General features: G+C 36.5%; 2 protein-coding genes across 9 annotated transcripts in view; both read right to left on the bottom strand.

Moving 5' to 3' along the window:
* The window catches only part of LOC140933969 (dynein axonemal assembly factor 9-like), a 44052-nt gene extending 29848 nt beyond the window's left edge, over window positions 1–14204 (bottom strand). Inside the window, exons 1-2 of the mRNA XM_073383650.1 lie at window positions 13982–14204; window positions 733–818 (exon numbers count right to left, since the gene is read on the bottom strand). Coding sequence (XP_073239751.1) covers window positions 733–818; window positions 13982–14073 — 178 coding nt within the window. The 5' untranslated portion in view covers window positions 14074–14204. The remainder of the gene's footprint in view (window positions 1–732; window positions 819–13981) is intronic.
* Window positions 14205–14556: 352 nt separating this feature from the next.
* On the bottom strand, window positions 14557–27261 carry LOC140933971 (protein FAM53A-like). Of its 8 annotated transcripts, none has more exons than XM_073383658.1 (7): window positions 26977–27261; window positions 16589–16693; window positions 16291–16395; window positions 16113–16167; window positions 15317–15948; window positions 15033–15089; window positions 14557–14947 (listed from the first exon to the last, which is right to left on the bottom strand). In XM_073383658.1, the coding sequence occupies exons 3-7, from the start codon at window positions 16357–16359 to the stop codon at window positions 14636–14638; spliced, it is 1125 nt and encodes a 374-aa protein (XP_073239759.1). In that variant the 5' UTR covers window positions 16360–16395; window positions 16589–16693; window positions 26977–27261; the 3' UTR covers window positions 14557–14635. The 8 variants fall into 8 exon arrangements, with proteins under 8 accessions (XP_073239759.1, XP_073239756.1, XP_073239753.1 ...); XM_073383655.1 differs by having other exon boundaries at window positions 16291–16472; window positions 26965–27260; XM_073383652.1 differs by having other exon boundaries at window positions 16291–16472; window positions 26977–27260.
* Between the last annotated feature and the right edge of the window lie 354 nt (window positions 27262–27615).

Here is a 27615-nt window from a genome sequence, read left to right as displayed (position 1 = left end):
AATATACAGAATGCTAAATAAGCTTTCTAACATAAGAATCATCAATACCTGAGTGAATTTTTTATATTGAAAAAAATAATAATATTCTAAGAACCTCTAAGAAATTTCTGCAGTATTTGATAGGAGATCTATAGGAAGACAAAACAAAAACCATGGGAAAAAACAATGCACAAGTGTATCATTATTGACAATATTTTGGATGGATGTCAAATGCAGAAAAATGTGAAATCACAAAGGTTATCACAAACAAGATAGCATAAATAAACACATACGTTTTTTGAGATACAGAGTGACTATGAGGGATTGTAGCTGAGATCATAACAATATTGGTGCGATGAATATCTTTTACAAAGTACAGTATATGCAGGGGTGGATCTAGGGGGAGGGTGCACCCCCCCCCCCCCCCCAAGATGACCTGGGCTTTCTAATACAACTGATATTCTGTAAAATATGGAAATATGTATGATTTGTATCCTCTGCACTTCACATTATGTTGGTGGCTTGTCAAATGCCTTCTTTGTATTCACTTTTAAAATTTGTTTACGTCACCAGTCAGTTATGCCATTCTTAAGTGGTGCATCCCCTCCTAAGAAAAATCCTGGATCCCATGCCCAGGCCTGATATGTGCTACTACATGTAACCCTCCAAACTGTACACACATATAAAAAATGGGAAATGTACCAGAGTTTAATAAATGCTATCAAACAAAAAGAGAAGCAGTAATAGACTTACCAAGGATACAAAGAATCCCATCTATGGCACCCAAGGGACTTTTGCTGCACTTAATTAGGTCTTGAATTCTCCTCAGTCTGGTTAAACTAAACAAAAAAAAAGATACCAATGAACCTCTCCAGAATGGCCACCTTGAGGACTGAGAAGAAAGTGGCCATTATGGAGAGGTCGCCACAATAGTATTGCAAGTAAATCCTGAGGAAGTTGCAAAAAAAGTTTCCAAGTCAACATTTTTTAACAACAATAACAACTTTATTAAGCCTTAAAGAAATATATTTACACATTCACACTGCCTATAGTTCACGGCAGGCATTGGGCGACACTACATACATATAATATATACCAATATAGATTTAACAAAGTTAAATTCACTAGCAAAGAAAAGTTATTACAATCGTAAATTTAATGAAGCTAAAGGTAATATCAGGGCTACATGGACATTAATTAATGAAGTAACATATAAAACAAATCAAAAGCAAGTGTAACACATCATTTCAAACAATATGAACAGTCACTGATCCACATTTGATAGCCGAAAATTTCACTGACTATTTTGTAAAAATATAAGGACCAAATCTGGCTAAAGAAATACCAACCCATCATTAATTCGTTTAGAAGTTTTTTAAAGCAGAGATGTTCTGCTTCAGCATTTTTAGATCCAGTAACAGATGACAAATTAATTTCATTAATAAGGGTGTCTATATCAGCATTGATAGCCATCCTGGCTTTGAAGATTGAGAAATAATAGATTGTGTATTTTTTCGTGAAAGCATGTTTTGGAAGTTTTCTCAGATTCTCAGGGATACTATTCCAAATTTTAGCCATGATACTAGCAAAAGAGTTTTTGTGATGGTTTAGTCGAGAGTATTTGCAATAAAAATTACCAGCTGAAGAGGATCAGTGTTGTAATAATTACAACATATAACTTGACTTGTGGGGGTGAACATATCAGAGATGTTAGAGGGTGCGGAATTATTTGAGACATCAAGCATCAAGATAAAGGAGAGCTTGAAATATAGCATAGATATTCACATTTTATTAGAGGAAATGAAGTATGGAATAGGGTGAGTTCGGTACAGGGTAAAGTTCATTAAGGTGACTCGACCCAGTTTTTTTGGGGGGGTACCATTCTACTTTGAAGCTCTCTGGTATCCCCACCTTTACTTTTATCGTAAGTCTAACACATAGAATGGATAACATATAGATCAATCTACAACATAACAAAAAATTTTTGGCGATCGGAGTAAATGTCACGTGGTTATAATACCACGCCCCTTTAAGGTCTGAGTCTTAAAACTGCTATTGCCAGCATTTTTTCGTGAAAATCTCTCTGCTACACATAGTGCGCATTAGTGCCTTGCGCTAAACAGAGTTTCACCAAAATCGCAAAGACCCAATTCAAGAAATTCAGCGGTTTCCAAATTTAGGTCATAATTTATGCTAAAATGATAAGCAAACTTTACACGGATTATATCTAATAAACTATGAGATTCATCTCTGTATTTTGGGCATCCTTATAACAGATGGGTCCTTGCGAGTCAGCAAAACGCTTTAGGGCCTTGTAAATGCCCCCATTTCGAGCAAGGCAAACATATAGAAATTATAGTTTTCACTATTTGTTGAAGTTTGTCAGCGTTAAAGAGTCAATTTCACGAAAAAAGCATTTTCTTAAAAATTTGTAGTTTTTTTTCCTTTAAATTTTTTCAGGGCCACAATTGATTAACTAACTACCCGGACTCTGAATTTCATGGTCATTGAAAAACTGTGACATTATCTTCTATAAGCCCAAACTTGAGTAAACATTGAAGATTTTTAGCGTTTTGGCTGAGTTTGTGCTTTGGGAGTTGTCTGTTGTTTCCAGTCTGTCATTATACAGCATTCTTGTTCAGCACGCGTGCAATGACCGCGCTTGGCTGACTTCCGAATATGATAATTTTGGTACAGTGAGACAGGCCATCGCGTGATACATAGAGGTTTACCTCACAATTTTTAATCAATTCTCGTGCTTCTTGTGCCTTTGCAAAAAAATCAAGAAGTGCTACACACTAAATCTACTTACTATTAAAAAAATATCATTTTTTCATAGGTTTAATGCAAGCCAATAATTAAACCAACTCTTGGCGGGAATCCCTTCTATTTTCTTATACTAAATTATCATATCTCGGTGAGCATTCGGAAGTCAGCCAAGCTAATCATTGCACGCGTGCTGAACAAGAATGCTGTATAATGACAGACTAGAAACAATAGACAACTCCCAAAGCACAAACTCAGCCAAAACGCTAAAAATCTTCAGTGTTTACTCAAGTTTGGGCTTATAGAAGATAATGTCACAGTTTTTCAATGACCACGAAATTCAGAGTCCGGGTAGTTAGTTAATCAATTGTGGCCCTGAAAAAATTTGAAGGAAAAAAAACTACAAATTTTTAAGAAAATGCTTTTTTCGTGAAATTGACTCTTAAACGCTGACAAACTTCAACAAATAGCAAAAACTATAATTTCTATATGTTTGCTTTGCTCGAAATCGCGCGCATTTACAAGGCCCTAAAGTGTTTTGCTGACTTGCAAGGACCCATCTGTTATAAGGATGCCCAAAATACAGAGATGAATCTCATAGTTTATCAGATATAATCCGTGTAAAGTTTGCTTATCATTTTCGCATAAATTATGACCTAAATTTGGAAACTGCTGAATTTCTCGAATTGGGTCTTTGCGATTTTGGTGAAACTCCGTTCAGCGCAAGGCACTAATGCGCACTACATGTAGCCGAGAGATTTTCACGAAAAAATGCTGGCAACAGCAGTTTTTCGACTCAGACCTTAAAGGGACGTGGCATTATAACCACGTGACATTTACTCCGATCGCCAAAAATTTTATGTTATATTGTAGATTGATCTATATGCATGTTATCCATTCTATGTGTTAGACTTATGATAAAAGTAAAGGTGGGGATACCAGAGAGCTTCAAAGTAGGATGGTACCCACCCCCCCTCAAAAAAACTGGGTCAAGTCAGCACCCTTTCCTGGAGAACTAAAATTTTTTCTAAATGGGATCGAGCAGCCAGGCCCTAGGCGACAAGACCATACAACAGATAAGGGACCTGTAGACATGCTGAAGTGTTGAATATGGAGTAAAATGTCTAAACCTAGCGATGATTGCGATATATCTACTTATCTTTGAAGCAACATGACCTATATGATACTAACTGCAGGAAAGATGACTATCAATTATTAGAACCCGTAAATATTTAATATAATCTTTGCATTTTAAAGTAAACTATTAAGGTGTATGATTATCATAAATCTTAACACTTACTTAATGATTTAATCGTTTTTGGTAAGGATGACAGATAACAAAGGGAGAGTTTACTTGCATTTAGCCACTTGCAAACTTTCGATAATTCGACTTCACAGTAGTTTCAAGAGACTTCAATTTTTTATCGGCATATAGTAAGTTAGTGTCATCAGCAAAAAGTTGAAACTCTAGATTATCAGAAGCATTATATATGTTATAAATATAAATGACAAACAATAAAGGTCCGAGGACAGAGCCCTGAGGGACCACAGATAGGGTTATCTCCTTTTTTAGAAACGCGAGATTCTATCTGTGTTGACTGAGTTCTTTCGATCAAATAAGAGTGGAACCAATCATAAATAACAACAGAAACTCTGACATAGTGATTTAGTTTCTGCAGGAGGATATAATGATTGACAGTGTTGAACACTTTTTGTAAGTCGATAAATACACCACACAAAAACTTCCCCTTATCCAAATTTTCCTGAATCTTGTTTACGATATCTAAAATAGTGTGTTCTGTTGAACAATGATACCGAAAACCATACTGTTTCTGGTAGAATATATCATGTTTGTTAAAAAATGACTTAAATTGACTGTACACGATTTTTTCAAATACTCAATCAAAAATTGAGAGAAGGGATATAGGTCAATAATTACATGGTTCAGATTCATCCACATCTATATAAATGGGAATAATTTTGAAGTACTTAAGTTTAGAGGGGAAGTGACCTTTTTGCTCTGCTAAGTTTATCAAAGTTGCAAGTGGTCTAGCAACAACGTATTCTCAAGCACTTTAGTAAGCGTGTAGGACATGAATACAAACCATAAGCTTTATTTGACGGTATCAACATTAGCTCTAGTTCTATTTCCTCGGCCAGGACTGGCTCGAAAAGAAAAGAATCATTATAGCCAGTTGGTAAGTATTCTGAAAATCGCCTATTACTACTTGGCATTGTTAGTGGCAATTTTATGACCAACAGCGGCAAAATGAGCATTTTAAGATGTTAGCTTGTTCAAGTGGATCATAAGACAGACCTTGAGTTCATGGACACTTGATTACAGTAAGAACCCACATATAAGAACCTACATTTTTCCAACTTAGCCTAAACAGGTCCTTATAGAAATGGTATTTAGTGGGACTTTAGGCTACTTAGGTTCTCAAATAGGTTCTTAGTTTGATAGGGGCACAAGCTATCAGCACAGATAACTACTCCAGGGCATAATTTTGTGATGTGGAATATATTGCTGTATTAAATAATTATCTAGAATACAGTTTAGATGATAACCATACAGCAACTTTATCTTTTCAAAGCACTAGCATGCATGTCTTTCATGCTGCACTGTCCATACAACACTGTGCCACATTTTGAATCTTACTGACTCCTAGAAATTGAATCTTACTGAAACCTAGACTAAAACTTTTTTTTTTTTGTATTTTCATCTGTGCCTTCATTTTTGCAAAACAAGAACCTATAGAAAATTTTAGGCTCAATAGGATTCTATGAAAAGGGGGTTTAAAGTGAGAATTTTAGCCTAACAGATTCTTAAATCTTAGGTTCTTATACGTGGGTTTTTACTGTACACAAATGCCTTTTTTAACATTTTCTTAATTTTTTACTACTGTAGACACAAATGCATTTTTGTAATGAGTCCTTTTTTATAGGCTTATCAATGTCACATGTTTAAATGAAGCTTTTCACTTTCCCTTTTCACTTTTCACTTTATTGTCAGCCTAACAAGCAATATTCAATGCAAATAACAAAGATATCGTAAACTTCATTTTCTAAAGTTCTCAATTTTTTCCTCAAATGAATTATTTCTTTTCACAGTTGTAGGAGCAAAATCTCAGAGGATTCTTTCAGTCAGTTTTAATCTCTAGATTTACACCGAGTAAAGGTTCTTTGATTGAAAACTGTCCTATTTGCAAAAGGCTAAACAACTAGTTCAAAATACATTAAATACAACACAGACACAAGACATGACTTCAGACAGGGTCATTTGATCAGCTGCAGTACTATTGACCCTGCAGGTTCAATAAAAAAGTTGTGCAATATTCTCAGCTAATAATTATGTTTCAAAAAAATGTAAAATTTGGAAACACTAGTTTAAAAATCAAGAATTTTATGTAACACAGGCTGCTTAAACACCCTGGCATTTTACGAAAATTTTGAAAATAAAGTTTACGAAAATATTTTTCAGAAGTTGAAGGACAGACTTTGGCTTTTCCAACTTATTTTAAAGTAAACAATAAAAAAATTATTTTTTCCTTCAACGAGTTACCCGGGACATCATAAACTTCATATCACAAAACCACTTACCCGTATGAGACAGTCACAGCTTGAAGAAAATTTCAGTAAAATTCAAATCAAACATACACAGCGGGTTGTTCTCTGGGCAAGTTAATTGCTAAAAAATACTACTGTTTGAATTTTAGTGAGTTTTAGTTGAATTTTGTACTTATAGTAAAATATAATGCCAATTCAAGAGGCTGGCTGATTGGACACTCTAAATCTGTCTCAACAGAAACAATAACTTTGGCCATTTGTGAAGTATTGTGATGTCAGATAATTGAAAAATTCCTTTTATATTGACAACTCAAATTTATACCAAAATTCTCTCTAAAGGTGAAAAAACAGATAAAATACACCTGCAATGGATATTTATGTGTGGATACACAGTTGCAAAAAAGTGATAAATCAAACCACAACAAACCCATCTATACTGACAAAAAGGTGAACATATTGAACTGAAGCTACTAAATTAAATTTTCGGTTTACCAAAAATAATGTTGCAGTATCTCAAAAGATAATGCTTCACTTGATTTGCTTTAGCTTATTTTAAGGAAAAGGAATACGCCATACATTTATTATTTTTTTCGTAATCTGGCAATTAATGACTTACACATCTCACATGTTCATAGTCAGCAGTAATGATTTACGGCAAAATAGTTCTCAGCTTAAAAATTACAGCCCAATATAATGGAAAATAACAACAACTTAAGGGGTTAAAAATATCAGTTTAAACAATAGTTGGGGACTCTTTAAAGAAACAGGTACAATTAAATATTTTATCTCTTAAGTTACTCCTACTTTCTTTTTCTGTACGACATAGCTGCAAAAATCTTTCAAGGTATGAGACCAACATGCATAATAAGTGAGTGTTGGTGCAGCCTGGGTTTGACCCAACGGCCTCCAATTATCCAGTTGAGCTAACTGGGCAGTGATTGTATAGCTGATAAATAGAAACTTGAATAAAAGCTACATTTACTTGAAAGAAAAACACACTCTTTTGCCACCAATTTACTCCCCAGGATGCTGGAAATCACTTTTAGGGCTTTGAAATTTCAAAATTTTCTGGGGAAGCATGCCCCCAGATCCCCCTAGAAAAGAGAAATAAAACCCCCTTGTTGATACAGTTGGTTACTCTATTCAGACCTACTGGCGATACAGTATTTATTAAAACCCATGGGTACTGTTTAAGAATCTTTATGATGATGGGGAGTGAAGAAATATCTCTCAGTTCTTTGGGCAGATCATTCCAAATCTTAGATCTAAATCTGAAAGACCTTTGACAGGCAGCAGATTTGAAGTGGAAGCAATGTCAAGCTGGTGATTATTATGTGTCTGACAATCACTTCCTGTGAAGATTTGCAAAACTTACTGCACAAGTCAAGGGGTAAGGCCATTAATGCACTTGTTCCAGGGCTCGACGTTGCGACCTGTGGGGTCGCCAATGCGACCAGCTTTTACTCAGTGGCGACTAAATTTTCACGCCTGGTCGCCAACCTGGCCACCAAGATAGGTGACTTTCTTCTTTGGGTAAACGTACACTAATGATAATCTGTTATCCTTTACAAAACTAACGGATAGCTAACGGTTTTGCTAACGCTCTAACGTTTTGCCCAAACGCTCTAACGGTTTGTCTAAACATTTTAACGATTTGTCTAAACGCTTTAACGATTTCTTTCAACACTCTAATCTACGTTTACTTGAAAGAGGATTGTGAAATGAATGAATTCGACGAAAGACTTATCGACTTTCGGGCAAATCAATCGCAGTTCTCAACAGATCGTCCCGTGTTTCTCCGGGAATGACTTTTAGCGCATCGATATTTAAAACAATTTCTTTTTGCCCAACATGTATCTCGATTGCGGACTCGGTAGCAGATTAGTCTGATAAAAGCTAAAGCTAATTGAAGCTAATCGAGAACGAACAGCGCTTACTCGAACTTCGCAATTCTTGTAAACAACTTTACGCAAATTTCTGTTGAGCGTGGCGACCCAAATAAAAGCTCTGCCGTATTTTATTGACTTCTAATGAAGTACCGTTGAACTCATGCTGTTTGTCTAACAGACTTCTTGCGAAATCAACTTCATTGCCCGAAAACATTAGCGACGTTTCCTCTTTCTGGAGACTTTCGATCACGTGCTAGGCAACCGCGAAATAGATGAAGTTTCACCGATGTTCATTTCTGAACGTGCAAATACATGGGACGCAAAACAAATTTTGCAGATTTTGTTCTTTAATATCCCAAATAAGTTTTTTTAAGATTCCTTAAGTTTGTTTTTCTTAATGTGTATTCCATTTCCTGAACCTTAAGCTTGAATACCTTATAATATATAATTTTTGGCGACTAGAATACTTGTTCTGGCGACCAAATATGAAAACATGGGGGCCTGTTGGCCCCAAGATTTTTTTCTGAAAGTCGAGCACTGTGTTCGTGAGAATCTCTCTAATGTAGCAGTTGGTCAACAGGTAGCCATTTAAAGGGGCTGTGTCACAAGGACATCACGTTTGTTGTGTCAATTCTGTACTGAAGTCATTACACAGACCCTTTACCCATATACAAAATGCTCAGGCTAAAGAGTTATGAAGAAGATATCAAACATTAATAATTTGGTGGGAGGGGGGGGGGATGGAGGATTTTTGCAGACATACACATGTAATGTTAAAATTTGAAAAAGTTGGGTTTCCATCCATGTCCATCCTTGCCATCCGCAGCAACGGACATTGCAAAAACAGATTCAATGTCTAATTACAGTCTTCAAAAACAAAACAATACCATTAGTTTTGAAATTCAATTGCTGCAAAGACCAGCTGTACCTCTTTAAAAAACATGCAATATATCATGATGGCCCCTGGCGACTCCTAGAGGAGGCTAGAAAATCTTAGTTTTCTCATGGAAATTATGCCTGGCAACCTGAATTTAGCAGGTTTAGAGCATTGGGCTCCCTTCAATTTCTTAGACCACAGCCTAAAGCATGACATAGCCCCCTTAAGTTGGCATTGGCCTGAAGTGATGTGTTTGCATTTTCCTTGTGCATACCGGTTATTGCAATTGTGCATACAAAGTTCTAAATAGCTTGCAGTTTCTTCATGTCTGGCGATGATGTGTTTGACCAGACAACAAAGCAAATCGTGAGCTTTCTGAAGGCTGAGGCAGATATCATAAGCAGCAACATATTACTGTCAAAGGCAAGCTGTTATTCATTCTGTAGATCTAAAAGGGCCATGCATAAGGAGACAATCTTACTACTGTACACTTTGAAGGTTAGATAATGATAATAATGACTCCCAGATCCTTCACTGCTGTGACCAGTTCCCAGATCTCTCCTAAACAGTTAAGGCTTATGTCTGAGATTGGCCTCTTAATCAGTTGGCATTTACTAACTACCACAAACAAAAAATTGAATGTAAGCAATCATTGTATGAACCATCCACTTGTGAAAAGTGATTGTTAAGAGAGGTTGCCTTTTATGTTAGCTTCAATTTCAACCTTTTTTCTACATTGCCAGTGTCATTATCTACACCAACATGTATACAGCTACACTGTATTTCAAAAAACGTTGTCGGAAGAAAAGCAAAAAGTTTAAGCCAAGACTGAGAGGTAAAATGGGATTCTTATAATGACCTGCTACAGGTCCTATAGGAGGTTTGCAGCCACTCAAGAGAACAGTGTGGAACGTCTTTCTGTAAGTGAGAGTATTTCTAAACATTGGACAGTTCTTAAAACAGAGGTGGTTGGAGGGCCTTCAAACAGTAGGGAGCTTAAGCAAATACAATGGCGACAAAAGAGACCGTGAACAACAATAGGTTAAAATTAGCAAAACAACAACTTAATTTGCACGTGCATCACACTTTTTTGTCTTACAGCTTGAAATGTCTCATGTTTTATAGGGGAAGTGAACAGCAGACCACAGCTTTCTTTTCTTTTTTTTTAACTTAAAACTAGTCCTTTAGAATTCATTTCCAGAGGAATTGCTAGCATTTAAAAAATTGAACAAGGTGGAACCTGGTTGTCCACACATTCTCACATGCTGGTGTAGTGCAGAATGTTACCTGCAGTAGACTTTGGCGAGCTTTAATTAATTCTTTCGCCCACTTCATTACAATGTTAAGCAAATTGATAAAATGTAAAATTTAATGTCATTTTTCCTTGCTAATTAGCTGAACAAAATTGCTTTCAAAGATGGGAATAAGCAAGAGTGCACTTCGACTGAAATGTAAGTTTACCATGTGCTTTTTTTAAAAACTAAAATAAGTATGTTTCAGTATAAATGACGAATAAAGATCAGCAATCAGTTTAGTGGAGTGAGTGTTTTCCAGCAAAAGACGGATTTGAAATAACCCACATTACCTTGCGGTCTTGGCTTGAAGGCTTTTTGCTTTTCTTCCGACAACGCTTTTTGAAATAGCTGTATGTGCATAGTTATTCTGGCAAATGCAAGTACAATTATTATACCATGCACAAAATAGGATTACCATTTCGCCTTTTTTTTGTTATTACGCTTGAATGGCATAATAAGGAAAGTGCACGATCTCTGCATGAGAATAGTTCCCTTTTTTCACTCATACAATACATTCATAATTTATTATTGGGCTACCCATAAGGGCAAAGACCAATCAATAACTGAGAAGCAACATTCTTTCTATCTCAAAAAAAGACAAAATGGTTGGTAGACAGAACTCCCACAGGGCTTTGCATGCCTCATTCCCCATTCAATAGAGCCAATTTTTGAGGAAAGGGGACAGGTCATTTTAGGTCATCTGGCAAAAAGATTTGGACGTCAATTTGGAAACACAAAATTATTGCATTGAGTTATTGGCCCTATATCTACTTTGAATGATTATCCAAATACAGTATTATTTTGACGATTGTGTTAGCCCGTTTGGAAGCTGCTCAGTAGAAACAATGCCCTCCCACGATCCTCATGGGAAAAGTCTTGACTTGTTACAAAATTATTCTCTCCCTGTGTGTGAAAAGTCTTTCCTTAAGAAAGGAATATGCTATTTGTAGATCACCCTGTCAAATAGCAACATATTCACTTGGAAAGTCAGAAGGGCTTTAAATGCAATATCTTATGGAAACAAAACTAAAACTTTACTTTGTGAGTTTTACGAAAGAGAAAATTCGGCTCATCCTCGGTGTAAGAACCTGTTAAACTCACCAATGACATAAAACAAAGAAAACAAAGAAGTCAACACCATAAAACCTAGAAAAACAAAAGGCACAAAACAGAGAAAAAGTTCACAGGTTCTTACACCGAGGTAAACCTGAACATCACTGTTAAAAAAGTACCAAAATTAACCCAGGCACATTTTATAAGCGTAGAATGACAATAATTTTTGGAATTTCCGGTTAGATCACGTTAGTCATGTTAGTACCATCATCCCATATTTTAGGTGGCAGAGGGATGGGGGAAGGAAATGTTGTGGAAATGTCCCAGTTAAAAATAATGCCAATCGTTTCTTGCTTTAAAAGGATATCTCTATCCTAAGGCTATCTCTATCCTATTAGGAGTAGCTATACACTCAAGCAGGTAAGAAGGGTAATTAAAATCTATACTTCCCAAAATAATAAACGACTGCATCATGCAGTCGGCAGCCCAATGAACCCCTACTATATGGGGGTCTTATTACATAGGAAATGCCCTTCAAAGTTCCCAAAAACTACACAAGGCATTAGGAGTGCATAATTGCAAACAACCATGTCAAGTTCACCAGAAAATTCTTATCACAAACTATGGTGTTTTTAGTGAAATTCCTATAGGGCAAATAAGTTAACAGATACCGAAAGAATAAAAAGCACCACCCTGAAAGTAAAACAGATGTAATTTTAAAAAATGGAACATGTCTCTCCTTGCACAAACAGACTAAAATGACTGTTTTCACTCATTTTACTTTCACTTTACTACTTTAACACTTCAATTCCAAAGTTAACACAACCATCCACTGAATTATCCTTTAAGTTTTTTTTACAGGTGATAGCAGAGTACAAGTCGCTATGTTACACAAAAATAAACGGAACCAATACTGTCCCATGGGAAACTTTTTGGCCTAGTTTAGTATTAATAAAATAGTCACCAGTATTAGTGACCTGTTAAAGAAACCTCTCCATATTATATGAACCATCTAAGAGGCACCAACAAAAAATGGGGGAAAATATCCATCAGGGTTTAAAATCATCACAAATGGATGAAACAGAACCATAAAATCTGTTATATCACCTTTTGTTGTCAATGAAGGTGTTTTAGCACTAAGGCAATGATGTACTTTTTTGCAAATTCTGAGTAGAAAAATATACTGATGTAACCTCCTCATGAGCATCGCATGACAACATCAAGAATAGCTGCAGAGGACACTAACAGTTCTGGGATTCAAGAAATATTCACAGCAAACTCTTGCAATTGCTGTAAACATATTTTCCAAATTTCTAATAGGAGAGATTTTGTTTTGTGGATACAGTTTCTGGAGAATAAAAATATAACAAAAAATAAATATCTGAAACAGTGCGTGATTAAAAGAATTTTTAGATTTGGTCTGGCAAGTATTTATTCCTCATTCAACTCTGACAGAAGATTTGAAGGAAAGTGACGAAAAAGGCAATATGGAAATCTATAAATGTAACATCCATTACCGATTACGGGTGCATTTAAGTTGGTTGGTGCTGCTTTTTTTATTTAAACGCTTTAGCAAACCAAGAGGGACAAGCAAATATCGACATTATTTGTGTTTTCCAAGTCATTTTGTTGATTAAGGAAATCAAACAACAGAATTCCACATAGTTGAGTTGGTTGCTCGGTTCAGTGTGTCTATTCTGTATGCCTGTCAAAACCTAGCGCTTTTGGTTTCATCTAGAACTTTAACACAATGCGATTTGTTAAACAAATCTACATTAAGGATGTCAACAGTCTTGTGACAAAAATGTATATATTAACCTTGAATATTATTAACAAAGGTCAGTTAGTTTGGACCGCAGCAAGAAAAGCAAAAAAGCCGAGGGTTTAATTTAGCATAGACATCTTTGCTTTAATTTGACGAAACACAATCATCAGTATAACTACATCACCAAAACAACTACCAGTGTTTAATGTCCAAAGTCGAAATAACAGGTTTAATTTCCTCCATAAATAACATGATAATTATTATTAATATTGGTACAGCGGGGAAACTTGCAGCTTGTAAAAACATGCTCGATCAGCTTGGCAGGTCAATTTGTTCAAGCTTCAGCTAACCATGCTTTTCCACCAAAAGAGGAAAATTAACTAAAAACTAACCCTTTAAGTAAAGGAATAAATTTCCACATTTATAAACCCAAGGTGCGTTTTCCACAGTCTTATATGTTCTAAATTTAAACACTACTTTCCCATTGTCGGTCCAGCTGAACACCGATATCACGCTAAAATGCGAGACTTCTTATTTTAAGAAAAAAAATACAAACAAATCATAGGATGAGATTTTTTTCTCATAAATCGAAACTGCCTGTTTAAATTACAAAAAAAAGGGGGTTTTAACCTATGATTTGTTTTAAAGTTTTCTCGTAAAATAAGAAAATCTTTTTCGTAAATTGAGAGATTCAGAGCAATCTCTAAGTTAGCCTCGCGAGGCTAGGAGCAAGTGGCCGAATCAAAACACGCGCCCTCGAAGCTGCAAATTACAAATCCAATCCACTTACCTAACAACTGGTGAAAAGAGTTTATGTTGTTTTCTCCTTTTAGCGGAAATACCTCTCGGAAAGGGGATTTTGCCCGGAAAATAGTCGCTCATGATTTTGCGCAAAACAAGCTCACAACAAATATGGACGCCATTTTTAAGCGTTCCCAACAACCATGACGTCACCCCTGCTTATCTTTCATTGGTCGATGAATAACCCTCCCGCGAAATCCAAATTTGCGCGGTAAAACATATCCTGAAAAAATTTTGTTTATATTTGAAATACGATTCGCTTGAAGGGATAGTATATTCCGATCTACTTAGATAAACGTTTACTAGAAATACTGAATAGGCGCTTTAAAACAATCTGTTTAATGTCTGGTTAACATTTTTCCTCTTCATCTTTATAGATACTCTTTTCCTTTTCCTAGATATCATAAACTTTATTAGCGTGACTGAAGAACTGCTCTGTTATTTCATTACAGTCTTAATATATGCAAAAATATACAAGGACAGTGACTACATGGTCATAATCACAGTGATAATAAAACTCCGGGGTTTAAATACAGGGCAAGAATAAATGTTTGTTCTCGTAAGTGGTCAACGTATGAACGGTTTAATTTACAAAACGTCAAAAAGTTTCAAAGACGACTATACTATACATGTCAAAGGCTATTTAAAAAAGGTCTTCTTCAATCGAGTGCAAGTCCAAGTCAGACTCGTAATCCAAATGAAAAACTCCTTCGTCTTGTGCCTTGGGGTTTGACTCTTCTAATCTGCTGTTTTCCACTTCTGTAAACTTGCTCTCGCCTTTAAAATCGCAAACGATTTGAATATTTTCGGGATCCAGCTGCTTTGTAGGAGAAGATGTCGGAGTTATCATTATACTGCAGTCTTGTGCGTCCAGTGGGGATGAAGCGATCGGCTTAAGCTTGAAGTTTTCGGATTCAGTGAAATAGCTCGTTAATCCTTTTGTAGGCCTTTTATTCTGAAAAAGAAAAACATGCATTTGCATTGAGTGGTGTCATCTGGAGACAACATTCAAAGTTCGTGAATACAATAGATTAAATTACCATATATTTTGGGATCCGCAAGCCTTTTTCTCTATCTCTGCATCGGTAGTAAGAGGTCTATAAGAAAATTTAAAAAACACGCCCAGTTATTAGTTATCTGAATTTCCTATTTATCATTTCTAAGACGGAAAATACAACTGATTTAGAACCCGTGTTTTGTGAAATATTCATAGAAATAAATTATTCAAAACTACTCAGTGATTATTTAGGTTCTCTTCAAGGATAAGAACTGACAATTTTTTATAATTTTCATGGTAGTGAAAATTGAAATTGAATCTCAAGACCTCTTCCATTTTTGATAAATCCAGAGCTGGTCTCCTTGTATCTAACACCTCATCGATTCTCCTTTTCACCCCGATCGTTCTCATCCTATCAAAGCAAGGTTGCGAACGGCTTCTATGCAAGCCAAGTACATTCGGTTTCCAATTAAAGTTAAAGTCTCTGACATCGTGTCCGGCAAAATCACAACGTGCGCTTTCGTTTTTGAAGACTGTATTCTTATCTCCAAGGGCCGCATTCGCTGAGGCAGGTCTTGGTGTTGGTGAAGCAGGAGGTGTCGAAATAGCCTCCATTTCGTTGTTTATCCTCATCGACTCAGCTAATTTCATTTTCTCATCCGGGCAAGAAATCGACCGTGGTTTTGCCCCGCAGTGTTCGACCGGTTGCCAAACCGAAGAAGCCCGAGGAACCCATGATAATTGCCTTTCTGAGCTTTCGTTATCCGGCAACGATAGGGAAGAACATAATTTCTTATTAGCGGGTGGCTTGGGGATACAGTGCATGAATGATGATGAGTCCGCCCCTGAACAGTTTTTGCAGTATGTTCTCTTTGGTCGGTGAGATGGATAGCTTCGTGTACGCAAATGTCCAGATGCTAATCGTCCATCTCGACGAAGTTTGTAACTGAGTGGACATTCTGAAAGGGAAGGGAGATATCGCACCATGAGCCATGTGTTTTTACTAGCAGTTAAGGCGAACAAAACAATGCGTTTTTCATGTTTTTTCGAGATCGAGATTATAATTCTGCAATAAAATTGTCAGATCGATGAAAAACTGAAACAGTTAGAGGTTTAATCGTACCTGAAATATGGCCAGGGTTAGCTGAGTGAAGTCGGAGCTGGATAGGACAACTTATCTGAAAGTAAAGCATTGAAGAGTAAACATCATTGAAATTCATGTCAACCTGTGTGATAGAGTGAGAAAAACACCATGGCAAGCGGGTCTTGTACGATTAAAGAGTAATTTTCAAAAATTCTACCTCAGCCTCATCGCAGGGAAGATCTTCTAAGGACTGGTCTTTCAACTTGTCCGTTATCACCGTCACCATAACTGAGATGCCACATGAAGGCCACGATCTCAAATGCTTTGTAGTCAATGACAGAATATAAATTTAATGAGTGACGCGCTCGACAGCCAGCTCGCTAGCACTTCTCGACTGCCCTGAAAGAGAATTAAGCCGGATCTAAGCCGTCATAAATACAATTTCGAGGAATTCGAAAGAATCATGAAAATTAATCGATCGGAGACATATCGTTTGCAATCGCAGATAAACTAACCTTTTACCACGCCGTGACATCTTGGGTTTAGTTTCGTAGACGTTGGTAGTAGTAGTAAATTTCAATCAATCGTGGCATCTAATCGACACAGCGTCGCTTCGAGGTCTGAAACAAACAAATTTGTCACATTATTCTTACCTTCCTTTGGATCCTCCTAATATTCAGTTCATTTATTTTCGCATCAAGTCCAAACCCTTGAGCAAGAGCATTATTACCTATCTTTGTACACGAACAAAATAAATTTTACAAAGCGAAGCATTTCACTGCTACTACTAGAATAAACACTCAAGTTTCATCTAGGGAAAATCCCTTAAGCACACCTACTTCCGAGCGATTTTATGAGCTGATAGATGGGTTAGAAACCCCCAATAATTCCAGTCTTGGAAAAATCGAAGTCATTCGAGGAAATTTTCTCCCAATACGTACAACGATGACCGGTTTGGAGGGCTTTTGTGGCCTCTAAATACCGAATTGGGTCCGGCTGATTATAAATGTCATCGTCTAAAGAACAAGCTTTTCCACCAATCATAGCCCGCCTAAGGGTCAAGAGCTGGTTTTGATTGGTGTAGAATGTTCTCTGACGTGCACCCCTTTTACTATCAATGAATTTGGATCGAGGCAAAAGAAATTTCATTACCATGATGAACCAACGGGATCCGTTCTTCCAACACTAAGTCTGTCAAAAATTACTCTAATGAATTCACTAGCACCTAACTCCAAATACGACGTCACTTTTGACACGATCAGCTTCCTACTCCGATATTATTGAGGAAAATAGAAAAGAAAGAAATTTGTGAGTCATATTTGTTTCCTTTTGTGCAGCGCTTCCTCTCGTAAAAATAGATCTGCAATTTTCGATGTCCGCTTTGTTTTCATCCACCGGCTGCTGTCCATTTTTTAAAGAAAAACTTTGTTGCAAGATGTGAGCCGAAGCCCAAGTTAGAAAATCCCAAAAAAATTGTCTTAAATTTTTCGGTGAATTCCTCCTGATTTGCTTTTGACAAACCGAAAGGGTAAAAACGATTTGAAGTTGTTAAAATAGTAATGAATTATACATATTCTATCTATACACACAATTCAGATACGATATTCGATTATTCAAATTAGTAGGTAGCCCTTATTTTCTACTGTGCAGCTTACAAGTTTTTCCCGTTTACAGCCGATTCTATGGCTGATATTGTTCGCAAACTCAATTTGGCATCAACTGCTTCTCAAAGATCCTGGAGGAATATTATTTATTACGATAAAAATGACTGATAAAACAGTGAAAGCAATTTTAAGTTGGCATTTTCTTATATGCCTTTTTCAGCTCATCTTTGTCAACATGTTTGATTTGTGTATGCAGCGTGACGCCACTTCTTTTGTTGAGATTCCGGAAAAAAATCCTTTCGGTACTTAAGTAAATCTCGCCATCGAACTGTGTATAACAGAGGGATGGTTGGAAGAAACCATTGACTTAAAAAGTATTGCATAGACTAGATGGGTAGGACTGACAATACGAGTTTTGGATATTTTTTGTCCCTGAACTCGTTGCGCAAGAGGTATTGGGAGAAAGGACTATAGATCGCCTTGAAAAAGAAAAACCGTGAGCTTAAAAGTGACACTTAAAACGGAAAGAGCTTAAAAACAATTTAATTTATTCATATGACTTGGTTTGTTTCTCTGTAATTTGCTGCAAGGTCGAATACTGAGCGCAGCAGTTAGTAAATTTGACACTAGTAAATTTAGCGTATTAGTATCCGTTTGACATTAACTTGCGGTTTGGTCCAATTTGGGTACGGATCAAATGTAATAGCTTTCTCTGTTCAGAATGGGTTACGACATTGCAAACTGCTTACTTTTTGGTTCATTTGCACCTAAGTGCGATTTTTCATCGGTAAACAATATAGCTGAAGTAAAGCCAGGTTATCAGATAGTGTGATAGGAGTCAAGACTTTCAGTCAAATAACGCCGGCTCAAAGAAATCAATTGGAGGTACATTCAGTTTTAACTCTCAATAACTCAAAGGACATAAATAGCTGTGTTTGGTAGTCTTCCCTGATAGCATTTGCATACGTTGCCTGACGGGATCAGTCTTGGCCCCACTGAGGATAATTCATTTACATATATTGAAGTCAAGAAACTGATTGGCCTTTCCCACAAAGAGAGTAATGAAAAAGAAATTCAGTTCAAGCGACTTTTATCCTTTGGAGGCAATGTACCTTTCCTAAACGAAATTGTTTTCTTTCGAGAACTTTGACCCGATCACCTGCTAAGAATTAATACTTTTTTTCACATGCTGTCTTTTTTTCTTTTTCATTTTATCTGCAAGGCGCTCAGTTACCGTCCTATGATTTATGACCCTTGGACATCAGAGCCTCACGTCTGTCTCTCTCAAATCCCAATTATTTAAAATAATAAAGCTGATAAGTCATTCCTTTATTCACCCAATTTAGTTTAAATGAAAATTGGACTGAATTTTCAAATACGCTCAATGGTTCATCAGACGGAGAACTAAGCTATTACTCTCCGGCTAACTGCTGAGGTACAGCAACATATAGTATTACCCATCACTGACAGTTTCTCTGTCTTTGATCGCTGAATTCTGCAGACGAATTCTCCTGTGTAGCGTTATGGCAACAACTTCTCTTTCGCAAGCATAAAACGAGTCCTTGGCTAGTGCTCAGTGGCTCAGCATTACAGCATGATGTCACTTTGGCCATTTTTTAAAGTTCCTAATCTCATCATTTTAGTTTCTCGTCCTAGATATAATGAGCTGTAGAAACAAGTGAACTGAAATAATAAATGATTTGACGTGGACGGCACTTACAGCGGCAGCCTCCAATTGAACCTGAAAAATTTTTAAACTGACAATGATCTCATGCTCTTTGTGACTCAGTGACTCAGGTCATATACCCTGCTTGGAACTACTTTGATTCGCTGATAGTCACTGATTTTGTTCTTCAGTCAGAGACACCTCGGTTCGGTACGTTAGCTTGACTATTTTACTTGATCAGCTCAGCTTAAAACTTGTAAATGTTCCTCTTTGAAGTAAAATAGATATGCTAATGTTGTTGCATATGTAAAACTTTGTAACAAAATTGCGCAATTCTTGCCGCATTTGAAGAGAAAGTCCATGTACATGAGTTTTGAATATTTAAAAACACCAATACCATAGTGAAAATCCTTGTCATCTATGGAAGATAAGAACTGCTCGGTAGAATCTCGGTGAAAATTTGTGGTCTTTAATGCCAAGATTAAAAATCGACATCCGCCGAAAACAATAAAGCTTATTCATTTCCAATTTTTCCGAAGTTCATTAATATTTTATAATTAAGATGTGTGCGCGCTTAAGCAGCCCTCTTCAGATCACATTTTGACCTGATATGGACAATCCAAGAAAAGCCGGCGGTCGTTTATAGACTTTATTCACTGTTTTATTCAACTTTTATTAGTTAAATTCATCTTCGTTTTTCCCGTAATCTCGCGCTGAATCAGTTTGTATTTTACAAAGAAGGCTTCTTTTGATCAAAATATATTCTGGCCGTTTCGTATTCCTGCTGGGTAAATTGTAACCAGTGCGACTATCATGGTTATTTCACGCAATATCACTGATGAAGCTACCACATGTTCCTTTCTCATCATAAGGCCGCACTACAAACATGATCACCAACTCATTTACATTTCATTCTTTATTTTTTTTTGTTCATCCTCAGAGCATTCGAGGCAAATTTTCGGAAGGAAAATGTAATTGCAAAATGACGAAAATGAATACGCTTACAAAAATTAATGTTCTCTCTCTGTTGGCGTATTTTCACTGCTTAATTCATAACATGACTTGGTAATATTGTAAGACCTCTTGTAACTCACTTCGTGAAAAATTTTCTCTCCCAGTACAATACAAGCGACGGAAAATTCAGGTCTCCCGGCAGTCAGGTAAACTGTTATGATAGCCGAGATAATTGTAATATGACAAAAGTCAACCGACTTACCCATTAGTACTCAGTGCTCTAAAGGCTTCAGCGAGCGGTTTTAAGTAGGATTGGTAGCGGTCTGCACGAGTTCAAAGTAGAAGCAAATTATCATCGCTTTATTCTCCTGAAATTGCGGAAGGACCGGGAACTTAGAAAAATGGGCGGATGCTGAGTAGAATTCACTGGAAAGAATGATTCCACGTGCTCAAAAGTTGTTATGTAATCTTGGCCGGGATTTATAGGAAAACCTATTTTACAAGTTTGAGCTAGCTGACGAATATCATTCAAGTAAAAGATTAAATAATTCAGTTTTTTAAAGGTTTAATACAGCCTTTATTGAGTTTTAATGAATTTTTTCCTTCTACTGTCAAATAGGCTTGCTGACAGATTAATCTTGAGGCAGTGTTTTCTTATAATAGAGACCAAATTGAATGAATTATTGAATAATTCGCAAAGGAAAATTTTTTTATAGGGGCAGGAAAGTGGTTAAATTGTCAAAAACAACAGTTAGTTATTAAAAGAATAAATCTTAAATCTAGCAGCTTTTAATTTAAAAAAATAACCAAAAAAAGAACTAGGTAACGGCCGTGATTGATAAAACACCCATTTTATTACCTTGGCAACAAATAGCTCATAACCGAAGTCAGTTGTACAACCGTACTTAATTTTTCATGGTTATTTCTTTTGTTTTCCATTTAATTTCAGAAATTTACTACCACTGACCAATTTTTCTGTGATAAACACTATGAGCTTTTTAATTGTTTACTCTTTAGGTCCCAAAACGATAGATTGGTCACGAAAAACAACCCGGTAAGTCTCCGGAATGTGGAACAATATCTTTTCAGGAGCAGATTTTGTAGCTAGTACATTTCATGAACTTTTAACTGGCTTGAAGAAGTCACGGAAGTTTCTTAAATTAGTGTACAATGCAAGCAAAGAGTGGTTTATAGGCTCTTTTACCAATTCTACTGTCCAAAAATATTTTCATGCAAACTGAGACCATATTGGTCCGGGCGGGCGGTATAGCGTTGTTACTTAAGTCATTCCCCATAGCAATAATGAGTGACAAAGGTGTTGTTTAAAAGCTTGTCATTTAGTAATTACAGACCAGCCTGAGAGCCTAGTATCTCGATTATTCTCCGCGAAAAGTAGCCTCTTTAAAAGCTGGGGTCTATTTACTAGGTAACTGAAGCTGTAACTTAAACGACGCCTCCCAGTATAAAACCTGTGACCTTTATTCCTATAGCCCTGTCAATTGTAGCGAATAGTAAAATTTTGTTTCTTTATTTCTCTCTACCTGATATGTTCCATTTGTTATCGCGCATGCGCCGACACTCTGACATAAATCCTTTCCTAAAGAGAAATTTAGCTGTTAATCGCAAGACAAAATCTGAGAGTACTGTTTGACACAGTTGATAAATCTCTATTAAACATATATAAAAACGATTTTTCGATTTGTGCTTTGTGCCGTATTTTCTCCAAGGACAATATTTTACCAAATATTTCTAGTGCTGTTATGTAATATATCAAACATGAGATGCAGTGTTTCATCACCAGATGAAACACCGAGAAGAGAGTTGAAAATACGACGCGCAGCGGAGTATTTTTGACGAACTTCGAGGTGTTTCATCTGGTGATGAAACACTGTGTCGAATGTTTGATATTTCTTCTCAAACAAAATCATTTTTGAAGGAGAAATTAAGGATGCAAAAATGAGCAGTTTTTCATCTGATATCCAAACACTCATTAAATATTAATTTCCTTTGAATTTTCTTTATGAATTATTAATGAGTTTGAGAAGTATTGTTCACATTCGGCCGGCAGCTTTGTGATACGCTATGTTTCCCTCCAGTATTTCTCCCATAGCCTGAGAAACTGTAGGGTATGCACTTAGGCTTATCATCAACTGATCAACATACGACACTCCAGGCCCTACGCCGGTCCCCTACTCTTAACGAACAGCACAATGGTTTCTTTTACCCCCTACAAAAATTCGAAGAGTGGAAAGAGCTGTGAGACTGAGCATACGGTTTTTCGTCCTTATCCAAAAAGACTAGAATGTCTAATCATTTCATGGTTAATAGCAGAAAAGAGGTAGACCATTCTTCTGAAAAATTTTAAGACCCTCAGTCGGTACTACCTCCCGCTCAGTAGACAACTGCGCATGCCCTATCAATTGAGTTGCATGCCGTGTGGCTGGATATACAAAACTGTACAAGCAAATCAAGCACGTGTGAATATATTAAGTTCCAGTAGAGAGTCAGGCCACCTTAAGCCGGTGGGGCCAGTAACTGATTCCCATACCTGTAACCGTGAATGCGGGTCGACCACGCTTCAGGGGCACCCAACGAGAATATAGTTCAAAACCACTTAAACATAGCATTGTTAAACGTATTTTAGTATTTAAACGGTAGATATGGGCATATTTTTATCCCCTAAAAATTTTTCATCTGTTCGGATTTCCTAGCTGAAAGTGTAGTGATCCGAAAATTATAGGGATCAAAACTTACCTTTTCGAAAATTTCAGCCAGAAAAAAGGCTACCGAAAATTCTAGGTGACCTTTTAAGGGTAAAAATCCGTTAAAAATGGGCAATTATAGTAGTTTTTAGATGTTCGAAAATCCTAGGAGAGGCAGGCAAGCAAAAAATTTTACAACAATTGTTCCGAAAATTCTAGATCTCAAATCGTCTTCCAAACAGATATTTTCCGAAAATTGTCGTTGGGTGCGCCTGACGCTTAGCCAGAAGAAAACGCTAAGGAAGTGGGCAAATATTTAATACGATGTCATTACCTTATCAAGGAAATAATGGTCGCCAATTATATAACCATGTAGCAAACATGTTCGACTACCCGTACCCGTAAGCAAAAACGCTGTATCTTTTCGTCTTTTTTTTTTTCTTTCATGAACCGCCAAATTATAAATAGCAAATGAGAACAAAAGGAAAGAATTTTTTTTCGTTTGGCACTCATTTTCAAAGGAAGCCGTTTTTTGAAGTTACGAAAACTTCATAACGTACCATTCTTTATCCATTGTTCAAATTGAAAATTTAATAAACGGAAGAAGGTGATGAATGTAACTATTTCAAGTCATGTTATTCATAAAAGCTGGTATAAATTTGCCAAATGGGATGGATTTATCAAAAGGATCTTCCCATTATTTTGACCTAAAGGCGCACTGATAAATTAATTTGTTCAAGTTGAAACGGCTACTTATCTTTTCTCTTTTCAGTGCACGACGAAAAGTCACAAACACCAGTATAAGTGTCATATTTTTGACGGCCTCAGATTCATTGACAAATTTCAATAAGGCTGAGGATATTATTATTCAGACGCTGGACAGCACTTTTGTATAAAAATTGGATTAAACACATTCTGTTATGATCATCGTGCCTTATTTTACGTGCGTAAAATCAGTTTTATGCCAGTAAGTTAAACAGAGCAACATCGTTTACTTACGTTTACGTGAGAGCTTTCTTACGCCCCCATTTTAATTATGCACGTATGATTACGCGCGTACTCACGTAAAAATTACGCAGTCCCTCACTGACAATGGAGATTGAAAACGTTGTTTCATCACACTCTAAGGACCAGTAAGGTACAATCCGAACCTGAAATAGTTGTAAGAAGGGGACTAGTAAAGAGAATCTCTATTTTGATATTAGAAGATGTGTAGTATATGTAGTAAAACATGACTTTTTCTTTTTCTACTTCAATATACGATGATCGGCGCCGGACTACTGACCGGCAGTGTGTGCGGGCTAATTGGTATGTTATACAATTTGTTCAGTTTGTTGCAAACAGGTAGAACTGCTTGTTCTCTGTTGTAGCCGGTTCCATACTTGACTCCGAAAAAAAAAACTTGGCCACATGATTGAATGTTCACTTCACTTCGATACTGATTGTAAATGAAAAAAAAGCTAGTTTAAGTCGCTATTCGAGCAGAATAAACGAAAACTAAATGCATTGTTTTTGCCAATTCCCTCGGATGCGACCAGCAGGTGATATCCATTTCACTTTCGTTCAAAACCCGCTTATTCATTTATCTGGACAAACACTATATAACCCGTTATTTCAGTTAACTGAACGTTGAAGAAGGAATGTAACGCCTGATTTTTTTAAGGAATAACCACTAGAGAATTAATAGGGCAGATGATTTATCTTATCCTTTAAGATGATATTCAGTGAACAAATATGAATAGCAAGATGTAAGCCCCCACAATGCGTGTTTCGACTTTCTGTCAGATTTGAAGTTAAATAAATCGCTGAAACGTGCTTTGAATTTCAATTAATCAACTTGGCTTTTCACATTGGAACACTTCCGAATAAAATCAAATTTAATGTTTTTTTACAAAGGGACGTTCGTAAGAAAAAAAAAAAAGGCGAAATTTAATTTGCTTTTCTTTTGCCTTAGGCCGATGTTCCTTTGGCACAATGCTACTGACCAAGAGTGTTGAAAAATCGTTTCCAGAATACTGGCTGTGTAAATATTTTGAAAGAAGGTGAAAAGCTGATGAAAAAAAATTCTAATAATCTTATCGGAACAGAATACGTTTAAAAGGTTTTTGAAATCTTAAAAATTCCTACTGTTAAAAGCTTATTTAATGACAAAAAGTTTAATTTATGGTGTCTATTGAACTGCTTACTAACGTAAAAGATGACGGAAATTTGGTTTTGCGAAAGGCACGACCAGTCCAGCCGAGCTTTAGTACGTGAACCGTTTGATATTGAATGATTCCTTCAGGAAGAGCTAGCTAATTAAATTCTTTCTGTAAAGTTAGCTAAACGTTTTGTGTTTTTCGGTACATCAATTGACGCAGGGTCAGACAAAGCTAATGAAAGATTTAGTGGAGGAATACTAAATGTGCGTTTTGATTCTGAAGCTATAGTAAAACAGTGCTCAGTATAGTTCGCCAAGTCAGACCAGAAAGTTCATTTTGGTGTAGTCGTGTAGGACTTTATCCGTTTATAGCCAGATGGATTGAGATGGTTTTATCTATTTTATCTTTTCAGTGTTGGATTTCGAAATTCAAAGAGTGGTGGACTAAAATAAGCGAGCACCAATTTAGGTCCATACGTGTTTAAAGCGCTTGGGCAGCCACGAAGAGCGGGCCAAACCACTACCACTGAAACTATCCCTATCACCACCACCACCACTACAGAACCCGGTGGGCTCTTATTGGGCAGGCTGATATTGGATGAATTTGCTGACTCGTCATTAGGTTCTCAAACGAATCCCTCTTTTGAATAATTAGTACGTTTCGATACGTTGCTTTGCTAATATAGATCATTAATTTTCAGTTTTCCAGTCAGAGAGCCCCAATTATCTTCACTTGACTACTGGGTCTCCGTGCTTGTGTTTCTTTTCAAAGTATGTGTAAATTGACATAAACTAAACCTAAGAGTTGCATTAAACTGCATTGAAAAGAAGACATCTCCCCGTTTCTCCGTCAAGCAAGTATTGTACCAGTGTGCGGCATATTGTTATTTTCATTGCGGAAACTGATTAGCTTGAATGATTACAATGCCGATAACGATGACGATTAAACGAGAAAAAAGAAAATGGTAATACGAAAGATCAGCCACTGAGGAAGTGACTAACCTCTAGCCCTTCAAAAATCACTGAAATACAATACAAGAGAAGAGAATGTCATGATTGGAAATAGTGCCTCATTCAGTAACAGTGAATACTTTAATTTCATTACTACTAATATTCAAGTTCTGTATTCTATTGAGTCGAATTATTTCAGTGCAGATCGTATTGCATTTTATATTATATCCTGATTATATTCTGATACTGATTGCATGTGAGATGTATTGGAGACTTACTGCGTTATACTGTTTTGCTACATGGCTTACTTTGTCATTTTGTAGATCTTAAAAAAACGACCCAGTTGCTTGCACTCGCGATCCAGTCAAGCCATTGTCAGGCTGTAAAAATTTTTTAGCTCAATTCATGACCAAGAGCGAGTCATGTTAAACCAGAGTACACGGACAACAATCTCTCCGACGTCTTTGATTTCGTTAAAGAGACTTAAGTCTTCAGAGTCTACAATCATAACGTCTGTTACATATATTGCCCGTTACTGCACTCTTTCACTGTAGGCTCTCTTAGTATTGAATTTAGATATAACAATATCCCTCGATGACTGTACGTAATAATGCAACTGCATATTTCTTATTTTCCCACTTACTTATATTCCAAACGCTTTACAATTAGTATTGCGTTTGCACAGTGGATAATTCTTGTAATCCAAGTTTCAACGCAAATAAATACTGTTGTCGATTTTGCACAGTGGCATTGTATATACCGATGTCCAAGTGACTAACTGCACGTCAATCCCATTACTTAAAGCCCTCTATCTAAACTTATGAGATACAAACAATGCAAAACAGATAAATTGTTATTAGAATAAAAAACTCACCACTAAACTCACCGTAAAACTCGCGTAGACTACGATTTAAGACTCACTTGGATCATTAATATAAAAGTCGCTAGACTTCCTGTATGGTGAAAGAACGTAGATGAAAAATTCATTAAATTCCGGTTTCCGTGCAAGGACTACAAAGTGTGACTTGCAGCGGTAATTCTACTTCACAGTACTTTCCTTTCCTTTAACCGTTTACAGATGTCCTTGTGCCAATTTAGGAACGGAATATAACAGAACTCGAGAAGCCGGAAAGCTGAACTTGATGAAAACGTCAAGCTTTCATGGTGACGAGGTTTAATACCGCCTCAAATATATAAAATTGCGTAAAATTACGTGTGAACAGAAGAACAAGTCAAGTACTTTGAAACGCCCACGCAAATCTTTCCCAACACTTTCTAGAATCGCACTATTTTTTAAACAGTTGTTTTCAACCGACATAGTTCTCTTTTTTCCGTTTTTAAAATTCGATTAAAATCTGTAAAATGTCTGTTATTGATCGGAATACTGGCGCAAGCGTTTTTAGTGTTTTTCGTTCGGTCATAATTGGTCTGATAGAATATAATCTTAGAATATTTCTCGTCCAATTAAGCTTTAATAAGTAAAAAGGTAAACGGCCCATTCGCCCACCGAGCCATTACTTGGTCT

The sequence above is a fragment of the Porites lutea genome, chromosome 4, assembly GCF_958299795.1.
Source record: "Porites lutea chromosome 4, jaPorLute2.1, whole genome shotgun sequence".
Classification (NCBI taxonomy): domain Eukaryota; kingdom Metazoa; phylum Cnidaria; class Anthozoa; order Scleractinia; family Poritidae; genus Porites; species Porites lutea.
This window is presented reverse-complemented; position numbering and strand designations above follow the sequence as displayed.